The sequence below is a fragment of the Poromitra crassiceps genome (assembly GCF_964638095.1).
Source record: "Poromitra crassiceps genome assembly, chromosome: 4".
In the NCBI taxonomy this organism is placed as follows: Eukaryota; Metazoa; Chordata; class Actinopteri; order Beryciformes; family Melamphaidae; genus Poromitra; species Poromitra crassiceps.
The window spans coordinates 56397329-56410452 of NC_139626.1; the positions used below are offsets into that span (position 1 = coordinate 56397329).

General features: G+C 45.8%; 1 protein-coding gene across 1 annotated transcript in view; it reads right to left on the minus strand.

The window, feature by feature from the left end:
- Positions 1-300: 300 nt before the first annotated feature.
- LOC310774783 (ectonucleoside triphosphate diphosphohydrolase 7-like) overlaps positions 301-13124 on the minus strand; it is a gene marked incomplete at its 3' end in the record, with an annotated part of 25140 nt that continues 12316 nt past the window's right edge. The window contains exons 6-13 of the mRNA XM_083634922.1: positions 11534-11593; positions 10358-10506; positions 8909-9075; positions 5406-5607; positions 4618-4737; positions 4384-4469; positions 3206-3367; positions 301-523 (exon numbers count right to left, since the gene is read on the minus strand). Coding sequence (XP_083491048.1) covers positions 301-523; positions 3206-3367; positions 4384-4469; positions 4618-4737; positions 5406-5607; positions 8909-9075; positions 10358-10506; positions 11534-11593 — 1169 coding nt within the window. The remainder of the gene's footprint in view (positions 524-3205; positions 3368-4383; positions 4470-4617; positions 4738-5405; positions 5608-8908; positions 9076-10357; positions 10507-11533; positions 11594-13124) is intronic.

Genomic DNA, 13124 nt, shown 5'->3' on the forward strand with positions numbered 1-13124 from the left:
TTCATTTCCCCAGCTGAATTAACCATCTGTACGAAGGAAGCCGTGTGTTGTTGTTGTTGTTCCCTCCGCCAATCTCAGGGCTTCCCTTTCGTTTCTCGTCGGCTGGCAAGCAAACGTCCAGATCCGGCTGGGCGGCGGCCGCGCGCGCTCTCTCGTTCTGGAATCCTACTGGAGACGTGACGTTCAAACGCCTCGTCGTGCGCGACACCGGAACACAACGAGAAGAAGGCGTACTGAGTGAGAAGGAGGACCCTGCGGGTTAAGCTCCCGTCCCGGTCGCAGCCGAGGAGCGGCTTCTTCTCAGGGCAGGAGCGCCTCGCCCTCCTCCACCCACAGGAGGTCCAGGGCGTCGGCCGTGCGCTGCTCGCGCTGGTGGATCCTCCGCAGGCGCAGGATGTACAGCAGGATGGCCAGCAGCACCACCAGGATGCAGAGGGAGAACAGGTGGTGCACGATGTAGAGCAGGGACGAGTGCAGCCAGCCGGGGTGGCTCTGGCGGAAAGTCTCCTGCTGCTGCAGATCCCTGGAGGCGGGGACACGACACGCGACATGACAGGGTGAGAGGGGGGGTGTGGGATGGAGGAGCAGAGACGCACAGGCACAAGTATGTAAGAATACACAGTGTTGTAGGAATTAACCAATGGAAATAAATAATGTCTCAGACTATTTTCAATGATGCAAGACTACTTCCCCTAATCAATGTCTGATTAACAATCTCATTCATGAATCCATTGTTCCTTCCATTCATCTCTCTCTCCGCCTGCGGCAACGCCCTGTTCAGGTGACATCACTCATTCATAAATATGCACGCCGTCATTCCTGTCCAATCAATGTCTCCCATGCTCTCCCTCTCTCTGGCCTGCTGGCCAATCACCTAACTGGAGTTCTATATCAGTTCCCTCGTATTTTAGAGCGTTGTAACCATGGATGTATTAAAAGAACTGGATAGGGGACGAGCCACGCCCACCCATGCATTCGGACGGAGGCTGCTCACTGGCGCACGAAGCCATCATGGGGGGGGGGGGTTTCTTCCTGGTTTTACTTCCTGACCGTGCGGCCTAAGGCGAAGTGCGCATGTGTGCCATGACGTATTCCATGACGTCTCCCACCCCTCCCACCCATGCATGTATTAAAAGAAGAAAATACACCCGTATACGGCTCTTAGTGGCTTTTGAAGAAAAAATGCCCCGTAAAAAAATATTTGATAAATAAAAGTCGTTTTATACTTTGAGTGACACCCGGAAAAAATCCCCCTGGGTTTAACAGCTGCCGGCGTCCCCATGCAAGTGGATGGGAATTTTCCTTTCACGTGTCGCATGGCACGTGACGTGACGTGACGTGACGTGACGTGACGTGACGTGACGTGACGTGACGTCACTGCACGTGACGTGACGTGCCATGCGACACGTGAAAGGAAAATTCCCATTGGAATTGGATTCTCTATCCTATAAATCACTGACGTCCTCCTCACGTCTCAGAGCAGCGTCATCATACCATGGAGTCATACGCCAAATCTAAGTGTTGTTTGTTGCATCATTAAAGTTGATTGTACTTTCTTTCTAGTCTCTCATCATTGAATCATGAAAATAATAAGAACGCTGTATATGCTGTTAGGCGTGGTACAGGTGTGAGCACTGAAGCCTATGATCTACCTGGTTTATGTGCACGATTTTGGTGTCAGCGTTCTCATCGCTAAAGAAAATAGCCGGTGTATTCCTTTCATAAAGTTCAAAATGAGTTTCATAAGAACATGCAAGAAGAATCCAAAGCCTCCTAGTTTAGGTCAGGAGACCGGAGGAGGGAGAGAAAGAACATTTTTACCTCCGCCAAGGAGGGCACGTTTTCGGGTGGCGTTTGTCTGTGAATAGGATTACAGAAAAACTACTGGGCCGATTTTCATGAAACTTGGTGGAAGGGTGTGGCACGGGCCAAGGAAGAACCCAGAACATTTTGGAGCGGATCCGATCCGACTTACGAAATGTGCATATCATAGCAGACTGGACTATTTGTCTTGGCGGGGGGGGGTCTGCACTCTCCAAGTGCCCTTCAAGTTCATAATATGTTACTATGCGCTCACACCAATCGTTACTCGCTTGAGTTTGCAAATTCTTTGCTCAAATTGAAACATTTCAACACGAGCGAATAGCAGCTGAGGCTAATATCGCGTCATTCGCGATGTGGTCATTCGCCTCTTATGTGCCCCCTGGGGGTGAAATGGTTCCGGCTGCTCGCGTGTTTGCGTCGACATTGTACATTACGTCATCTACGCAGCATGTTGCATAGAGTGAAATTAGAACATTTGTGTCTTTCATATTGCTCTGAGAAAAAGAAATCGTGTTAACCATATAGCTGACTATAACGTGTGACTATAACAGGTTGTGAACTGGATCTATGCGCTTCGAGGTTTAACAAAATGACTCGGTTTTGAGAGATTAGTCACCTTATGTAGCCACGCCCATTTGACCCGGTTGTGTGGCCGTATCAAAACTTCCGGCTAAAAATAAAATAAAATAAAATGGCTGGCTGCTCCAATATCATCTAACTCTGAATTAACTAATAATTTAGCCAATTGTATGCAACATACCAAATAAAAGCAAACGGCAATGTCTAAGAATGCAACGCCATGTAACTGGCTCGTTAAGTCTCGCATTCCAGGGAATTACGTTAACGTCTGCGGGTCTTATTGGCGTTAGTGGCTCGAGCGCAACTCGGAGGAGAGAAAACTATCTGAAGCTTTTTTTGTTGGAGTCCAGGTATGTTTTACAAGAAAGTGCTCGTCATTGTCGACGATAACGTTATCTGACCTGGCTAACAGTGGATACTCTGCTTGCTTGCTGTGTACCGAGCTCAAAGTAGTAGGCTACGTTCTTTATTTTACCCCCTTCACTGTCCGCTCCAAAAACAACTCTCTTATTTTGCGCCGTGACCGCCGGAAGTGTTAAAAGGACCCGGAAGAATTTGGCCCACTGTAAGGTCTGAACATAAGGTGAATAGAAGCCATCAACTTAAAAAAAGAAAAGAAAAAAAAAGTGCATGTTCTCAGGTGACAATGATCACAAATCAGTTCATTAAATAACACCCTGTTCCCTTAAAGAATGATATTTAAATGCAAGGTTTTCAGAGACATATCCCAGGTGTGTGTGTGTGTGTGTGTGTGTGTGTGTGTGTGTGTGTGTGTGTGTGTGTGTGTGGTTCTGGTGCTGACCTGAGAGGCAGGAAGCGGGTCTTGAAGAGGATGGCACCCAGAGTCCACTGGACCTCCTTGTCGTGCACCAGCTGGGCTGTCTGCAGGCTGGGGTAGCTCGTGGGGAAGCGGAAGCCCGAGTGCAGAACCTCGTACATCCAGGCCGACTTGAAGCACTGGTACCTGGTGTCACAGGGAAGGAGCATCGGATCAGAACCAGGCAGGCAAGTTAAGAGTCCAAAAGGTCTTTTACACTGCGTCTCCGTCAACGTTGCTCCTGTCTCTCGTGAAAGAAACAAACTAGCTGCCAATACTCCTTTAAAGAATCGGCAACATTTTTATATATATATATATTTTTTTCTTACAGAAATGAATGAATAGAATGGTTGCTTGGAGCAGCTTCCATTTTTATATGAACTGTTGGACTAGCTTCTGTATAAAGCAGGGGTGGGCAATTCTTTTTCCTGGGGGACCACATGAGAAACCCAGATTGTTGCCGGGAGCCCAACATTTTTTTTCATGCCGTAACCTCTAATTTGAACTAGATTAAATGATAGAAAACATACTGTGCACTTTATTCTTCAGCATTTATTATATTGAAAATCACTCCAAACAGCCAATTTAGGTCATCTCATTTGATGTTTTAGCTTCATAAGTAAGTCGCTCATCCCGATCTCGACTCTTCTCCTCCCTGGCACCTCAATGGTGGAACGAGCTTCCACCTTCGGTCAGGACAGCTGAATCACTGCCGATCGTTTGGAAAAGACTAAAGACACACCTTTTCAGGCTCCATCTGGGCCCTTCTTGAACTAACTTCTTTCTCTCTCTTTCTTAAAAATAAAATAAAAAATACTAACCTAAACTAAACTTGTACCACTGTTCCTTCAGAAGTTGTAGTTGTCATAGACTGTGCTGCATAGTTGATTGCTCTATTGCTGACTAAAATGTGTTATTGTAAGTCGCTTTGGATAAAAGCGTCTGCCAAATGACGTAATGTAATGTAAATAAGTAAAATGTACAAAAATGGCGTTTTACTGAGAGAAACCCACACGCTACATTTGAAAAAGAACTACTGGCTGAAATCTGGAAAGGATGTTGCCTCATTCTTCATACATCAGTAATTGTTCAGAGGGAGTGAAAGAGATGTGAATGAATCAGGATGAGGAGGACATGCAGATGGAGAAGAGAGGCCATCTTACTTGAGTCTGTTGATGTCGGCCTGCTGAGAGAAAAGCTTGCTGTCCAGACGCTGTTTCAGCGTCGACCACTTTGTGGCACAGTAGTCCTGCAGAGCAAACAAGGCAAAAAAACGCCAGTGAACTTCCCACAAAACATCAAGTTACTCATGGAAGTGTGTGTGTGTCTGTGTGTCTGCGTGTGCGTGTGTGTGTGTGTGTGTGTGTGTGTGTGTGCGTGCGTGCGTGCGTGCATACCGTGGCGGAGCGGGAGTACTTTTGGCTGTCGTACTGGCCTCCCATCCTCAGCACATCCTCCATACAGTAGTAAAACTCGGAGAAGCCGTAGAACTCGCTGTTGCTGAAGTCGATGGGAGCCTGGAGAAAACACAACAAGACCAAAGCAATGGAAATAAGTCTCGAATTAATTGATTGTGATATCCTGATGAATTATTTTATACTGTACGCTTGTTGGTGTATTGTATTTTTTTTTTTATGTGTCAAATAAATTCAAATCAATCAATCAACAGCCTATTTTTGGGCACTCTATGTTGGGCTTTAGTGGACGGCTGGCAGTAAGAGAGAGACAGGAAGTGGACGGTTGGCAGTAAGAGAGAGAGACAGGAAGTGGACGGTTGGCAGTAAGAGAGAGAGACAGGACAGATGGGGGAGACAGAAGGACGATGAAGTGCAGCAGAGGTCCCGGGGCGGATATCGCAGTTACAATATATTTGCCAAATGACCATCGTCCAGTGGTTCTCAGCCCGGGGGTCGGGGGTCAGGCTATCAATTTGTTATCGTGACTATTTTTTCTGGAATCGGCAGTTTCAATGTCATAAATGACCATGTATTACAAACACTGGGTTATACAATACCATATAGTGAGTTTCATTCTGAAATTATAGCCACCACACCCCCACCTACTGTTTTGTAAATAGAAGCACACAATTTAAAAGACAAATGTGTTGTTTCAGGATAGTGAAACGTCGTGACACTTTCAGGGACTGGATGGTCTGCTTTCAGCGATGCCGGGCGACGACTCGTACCTGGTAGACGCCTCGGGGTGACATGGTGCCGTTGTGGAGACCCAGAAATGGCCGCACGACCTCCTGGCAGCGCGCCCAGTCGCCCTGCCCCCTCAGGTACAGCGTGCGCTTGTCCCGCACCACCGAGTCCGACAGGTCCACGGGCAGACAGGGGTCCAGGAGCGGTTTGTCCTCACTCAGGCCCGTCTGGGCGCTTAGCAGCCTGCACACAGCAACATGAGAAAATCACGATTTACCATTTGGTGCTCACTTTTATCCAGAGACTCTCACAGACCCTTACCATGCCATGAGTGTATAGCTAGTATAGCTAATAATATAGCTATAACTGTTTACAGACCCTTACAGTACCATCAATGTATAGACGGTTTTCACCAGCTACAACCCCACAGCATTTCCTTTTTCTCTGCTTCTTCTTCTGTGTTTTATGGTGGTTGGCATCCTTAAATGTTGCATTATTACCGCAACCTGAATTGTATGTATTGTATTATAGTCAGCTTACTCTGTAACATGTAGCTTTTATTAGCCTCTCAGGCTAGCTCCGCGGACCGGACAACAACGCTTCCTACTACCCAGCTTGTGCACGTCTTTCTGACAGGGGTGGTTGTCATGGCAACTATCAACAACAACTACTAACTACTAGGGCTGTGAATCTTCACTGGCCTCACGATTCGATTACGATTCATCTGTCAACGATTCGATTCGAAAAGTGATGCATCTTAAATCGATGCATCACTTTTTCCGCAATACATGATTTCTTTTTTCTCACTTTCTTTTTTCTCACTGTGTGGCTACTTTTAAAATAAAGGTGCATTTGGAATTGCATTGTATTATGGTCCATAATTAAAATAAACAACTGCATGTACTTACATTCTATTTTATTTGATTATAAAAAAATAAAAAAATACATAAAAATAATAATAATCGATTTTTGATATTTGTTAATCGATGCAGAATCATGCACGTCCGCATCGCGATGCATCTTATAATCGATTATTTTTGACACCCCTACTAACTACTACAATATAAAGAGCGAAATAGGCTAACTTGTTAATGTGTCTGTCGGAGACACGGCCTATAACATTTAATATGAGCCGAATATCAGCCTGCGCTTAGCTATGTATACAGGAAGTAAACCGGATATTCAGGTGGGTTGTGATGGTTGTTATTGTTGTCAAGTTAAAACCGTCTATAGTTAATATAGCTAATAATATAGCTATAACTGTTTATAGACCCTTCAGTACCATGAGTGTATAGCTTTGGAGGATGTGTGCGTGGCTAACTGTTTACAGACCCTTAGGCCGTGGCCACACCGATCAAGTCATAAAATGGACAGAATGGATAGTAGGATAGATTTATGTCCAGCAGGTGGCGGTAAGCACCTTGAAGGTGTCAGCGACACGCCTGTAAACCGAGAGAAGAAGAAAGCTGGTGTCAGCTAGCTGTTAGCTCTGTGCGCTACGTTACTTATGTGGCAATGAAATGCCACTGAATGACCAGATTAGACGTTGAAATCAGACGGTACTGACTAAAATAAATTACCCCCCCAAGGACCCCTGTGGGTCCCCGGACCCCCATTTGAGAACCACTGCCTTACAGTACCATGAGTATAGCTTTGTAGGATGTGGGCGTGGCTAACTGTTTACAGACCCTTAAGCTTAATTTATACTCATTAGAAAGTGTCGCTCAGCACATGGTCGCAGACGAAAAAGAAAGTGTCGCTCATGGTGTTGCATTTATAGTTCAGTGAACGTTCGCCTCCGTTCAACGGTCACGTGACACCCGAACGCTATAAGCAGAAAGCCAAGAGAAGAGAGAGAATGGAATGCACAGCGAAACCACCTCGGAGGCAAGATGTAACGTACTTAGCTGCAGCCGCATATAAACGACACACAACCATACAACTCACCTCCACCTCTCTCTGGGAAATTGGTCATGATGTTCTTTGTGATTTTCACAAAGTCATAGCCTAAAACAAGGACAGGCAGATAAAAATGGCGGGGACACGCTCATTAATATCAATCGAGCGAAAACTAAAACAAGGAAGTCAAGCGCGTGCCGTCTATATAGCCAATCAGACTTGCGCGACACTAGACATTTCACCAGGTAGCAGACACTGCTCGCCGACACTTGAAAGTGTCGACTCAAGTCCTCATTTCTGTCGGTGACCGTTTCAAAAGTGTCGGCAGACAAAGCATAAATTGGGCTTTACAGTACCATGAGTGTATAGCTATGTAGGGAAAGGGGTCGTAGCTACAGATAGGAAGGTCGTAGAGAGTTAGGGTTTGAGGGGTGGGTAGGGGGAGTGGCTGGAGGGATGTGGGTCAGGCTTTAGGGTTCTGATCCGACTCACAAAATGTGCATATCATAGCAGACTGGGGTATTGGCCTTGGCAGAGATCTGCACACTTCTGCTTATACCAGAACCCTGTATCCCACATCATGATATACTGTATAGACGGTTTTCACCAGAGCGCAACCCCACAGCACTTCCTTTTTCTCAGCATTCGGCAAACTGCAGAAATATTCACTCGACATCGTTACTTTTGTTTTCGCTGCTCAGCTGTATAGACGGTTTTCACAGAATGGTCAGTCCTGCACTTGAATGTTTTTTTTTCTTTTATGTCCATAGCAAACACTGCAACAGGAAGTGAGTGGGGGTTCAATTTAGAATGTTTTTGTTGTCAAGTTAAAACCGTCTATAGATGCAAGAAGAAAGAAGGTAAGCCTATGTCCATGAAAATAAATGTGTGGACCTGTGCTTGACCAGGGTGCTGTTACCTGTTGTTGGCCAGGGTGCTGTTACCTGTTGTTGGCCAGGGTGCTGTTACCTGTGTTCTTGACCAGGGTGCTGTAACCTGTGTTCTTGACCAGGGTGCTGTAACCTGTGTTCTTGACCAGGGTGCTGTTACCTGTGTTCTTGACCAGGGTGCTGTTACCTGTTCTTGACCAGGGTGCTGTTACCTGTGTTCTTGACCAGGGTGCTGTTACCTGTGTTCTTGACCAGGGTGCTGTTACCTGTGTTCTTGACCAGGGTGCTGTTACCTGTTCTTGGCCAGGGTGCTGTTACCTGTTCTTGGCCAGGGTGCTGTTACCTGTGTTCTTGACCAGGGTGCTGTTACCTGTGTTCTTGACCAGGGTGCTGTTACCTGTGTTCTTGGCCAGGGTGCTGTTACCTGTGTTCTTGACCAGGGTGCTGTTACCTGTTGTTGGCCAGGGTGCTGTTACCTGTTCTTGACCAGGGTGCTGTTACCTGTTGTTGACCAGGGTGCTGTTACCTGTTGTTGACCAGGGTGCTGTTACCTGTTGTTGACCAGGGTGCTGTTACCTGTTTTCTTGACCAGGGTGCTGTTACCTGTGTTCTTGACCAGGGTGCTGTTACCTGTTGTTGGCCAGGGTGCTGTTACCTGTTCTTGACCAGGGTGCTGTTACCTGTTCTTGGCCAGGGTGCTGTTACCTGTTCTTGGCCAGGGTGCTGTTACCTGTGCTTGGGCAGGGTGCTGTTACCTGTTCTTGGCCAGGGTGCTGTTGAGCAGCTGGTCCTCGTAGCGCTGCCGAGCCATGTTTCCTCCGAAGCCCAGGAAGGTGGTGACGTAGACGCGGTACACATGCTGTGTGTGCTCCACATCACAGCCCAGGTTAAACTCTGCCAGAAGGGTCTTCCCCGCCTCCTCCTGTAGCACAGCGCGCACACACACATGCACACACGAACACATGTTACATGACTGCAGACCAGTTTGATAGACTAATACCAGGAGTGCCCTGTTCACATTCACTCACACATTCATACCTGGAAGCTGACCAGTACAACCACAGTCTGATCTGTTGGCCACTGAGCAGCTCCACTGGAGCGGTTGGGGTTAAGGGCCTTGCTCAAGGGCACCTCAGTGGTGGTAATGAGGGAGGGGCAAGCGCTGCCTTTTCACTTTCCCCACCCAGATTTATCCTGCCGGTCCCGGGGATTGAACCGACGACCTTCTGGTCACAAGCTCGCTTCTCTAACACTTACAACTTTAACACAACATGCATATTATATATTAAACTCTTCAGCTACATTAAGCTACATTATGTAACTTGTTACGTGAAATTTTGGTGGAAAAAAAGCCCGCTTATATCGGTATCGGTTGATATCGGTTGATATCGGTATCGGAAATTAAGAGTTGGACATTATCGGATATCGGATATCGGTAAAAAAGCCAATATCGAACATCCCTAATATATATATATATATATATATATATATATATATGTATATGTATATGTATATGTATATATATATATATATATATATATATATATATATATATATATATATACTGTATATATATATATATATTTATTTATTTTTTGTGTTAAAAAGCACTGAAATGTATTGAAAAGCTTCAAAAACAATTCATACACTGGCATTGGGTTTTCACTTGGCCTAAGGATATTTTCAATGAGACAAATATAAAGCATGGTGTGATTGTTTGGAACAGCACAGACCAAATATTAGCTATACAGGAAAAACGTACTCCCTTGCAAAGTGAAAGGTGCTTTCAATTAACAAAGAAAGCTACTCGAGTACTGCTTTCAAATCATCAAATCAAATGTGACTATAGTATAGCAGCAGTGTTGGACCCCTGTCCTCATGAACTTCAGCTGAACGTGGATCTGATGCAGCAAACCCCACCCCTAATTTAAATGACGTACATTACAAACCCCACCCATAATAAACTTGAATCAAAAACCTATTGACCTTACTGTCAGGATGTGTTACTGGGGCCGTTGAACTTGTTACTATCAGTAGCTTTTGTATCGTTGCAGATGTAACAATGTAAATGTGTTCTTCTGTTAAACTGCTCGCTCAAAGTAAAAAAAGAAAGAAAAAAAGCAGGGTTTAGCAGCACTGTACCGCGCTGCCCAGAAGAGGCTGGATGCTCATAGCAGTGACAGAGTAGTTCTGCTGTTCCTCACCTCCTGTGGTGAGCTGAAGGTCACGGCGCTGGGCACCTCATAGGCAATCTGCAGCGAAGCTCCGCCCATATCCATGATGCCCACTGTGCGCCGCCTGCTGATTGGCTGCTGGTTCTGCGAGCCTGTTGTCACCTCAACTATGGCATCCTCTTTGAGAGACATGAAGGAATACAAGTGTTTTTACTGGTCAAATGCGAGAGAGTGAGAACACCAAATCCATAAGTGAGAAGGACCTTTCTTTATTTTTCACTTGAGCATTTTGACATAATAAAGAAGAGGCATAGTGGGGCGTCCGGGTAGTGTAGCGGTTAGTCTCTCCCCAGACTCAAATATTACGTTGAATCGCTGCGCTCCGCATACTACATAAATGAGTCTGTGCCACTTCACAGCCACTGCTGGGGTTTGGTGGGCGCGTCTAGGGGGGTGAAATTGAATGAGTGACAGGTCGTAGCACCAATGAGAGAGTGGTTCGAAAAATGGGCTGCGCCTCCCGTGTTGTCTGATCGCAAAGTCGTCACTGATTGGGCAGGACTGTATCCGTCCCTGGCATATGACTGGCCAAGTGAACGGTTCCCTCCCATTACCAGCCGGCTGGGGGGGGAAGTGTCCCAGACCCAGAGAGAGCTCTGCAGCATGCAGTAACGTAGTGTATCAGACCCAGAGAGAGCTCTGCAGCATGCAGTAACGTAGTGTATCAGCGTAAGGACTCTCATGGGTCTGGCGTCGAGACTATGTAGCGGTAGATTCTCCGCCTACCAACACGAGGGTCGCAGGTTCGCACCCCCCGTGTTACCTCCGGCTTGGTCGGGCGTCCATGCAGTCACGATTGGCTGCGCCTGAGGGTGGGAAGCCGGATTGGGGGTATGCGTCCCGGTCGCTGCACTAGCGCCTCCTCTGGTCGGTCGGGGCGCCTGGTCGGGGTGGAAGGGAGCTGGTGGGAATAGTGTGATCCATCCCACGTGCTACGTCCTGCCGGTGAAGCTCCCCGCTGTCAGGTGAAAGGAAGCGGCTGGCAACGGCGCACGTGTCGGAGGAAGCGTGGTGCTAGTCTACGGCTCTCCCCAAGTGCAATTGGGGAGAAAACCGGGGGGGGGGGGATCAGAAAAAAAGAAGGCATAGTGAAAAGCAAAGAGTGCAGAAAGCAGTTTGAGATGTGTGTTAAACCTTCACACTCACCCTCGTCAGCGTGGTCAAAGCGGCCCAGCACAAAGTTAATGCCAATCCATGCATACACTCCTGAGGGCGTTGAACAGAGAAACAGGCAGACGACCATTAGAAAAGACTGTGTCACACAGGTGAAAGGATCATTCCTGCCATGGTGAATGTTAAGCACACGGTCCAGACACAGTCTCTCTTCTGTTCTCCTCGTTCTGTATGTACATATTCATTCCAAAACATTCAAATGTGGCTAGGAACGTATAGGACAGTGATACTCAACTTGCGTGTTGCCACACATGTGGCCCGCGATGGAATTGCATTTATTTATTTATTTTTACAGTGCACCTGAAGGCAACATGCAAGATACGCACTGAATAAGTGTCCAAATGTTCATGTCATTCTGGCCAATACTCCACTTCTGTTATAGCATTTCAGTCTGGAATATGGAATATCTTTCAATAATCTATGATTTAGCTGCTAAATTGTCAAATACCGCCGTCTGCTCGCTACCCAGGCACTTATGTATGTACTTAACCTAACTAACTTAACCTAACTAACTATCCGGTGTGCACAACATTTTCAGACTAAACTCTGGCTGACAGCCCAAAAACCTACAATCCGCTACAGAAAAATGTATATGGTTTGTTTATTAACTGGCTCCTGGCCTTCTATGATTTGACGAAAGTGGCCCCCGGGCAAAGCAAGTTGAGTATCCCTGGTATAGGAGTTGAATGAAAGTGAATGGCGTCTACTGGTACTAGGGATGTTCATTTTGAAAATTTTCCATAATCGATAATCGGTGAAAATTAACGATCAATTATCGATTATCGATCATATTAATACTTATATATTTTTTAATATACATATATATATTTTTTTTACAAAATGAATGCCTATGGCAGAAAATACAAAAGACAACGTGTTCTCCTCAATGAACTCTTTATTTCAATGTGTCTCCTCTCCAACACTCTGCTGTCCCTGGCGCATGCCGGTGTGAATTTCCCATGTTTAAAACAGTTTTGTTGGCACAAAGGCCCGTGCCCAGCCAGAAAACTAGAAACTATATGAAGCTCCACCTCACGTTAGTCGGCTGTGCAATGGAGTGGGGCGAGGAGGAACGAATTCCACCCAAACCTAGTCCCAAAAAAATAAAATAATAATAATAATAATAATAACAAAATCGATCCAAATTCCACAGGATCGATTCCAATCCTTAACGATCAATTATCGATTTTCGACAATTGATGAACACCCCTAACTGGTACGGAAATAAATTGCATGATAACAGTTTCTCTGGTATATAGCATGTAACAATCCATGGAACGTTTTAGAAGAAAGAAAAGGCAACACTGAAAAAATGAACTTAAGACTCAAACTGGCCAGAATAATTGTGTGGTGGTCTGCAAAAACCCTTCACACATGGTGGGAATTTGACTTTTAAATTTTTGTTGACATTCCCATAAATTAGAAACTCTCTCCTATATTATACTCTTTGAATGACTGAGATAGCTCTCTCAGATCAAAGGTTATGAGTATTTTAATCTGTTATGTGTCTCAAAATAAAACATGAGAAACATGGCTTCAAACATTCAACAATGTTGTATTTTCA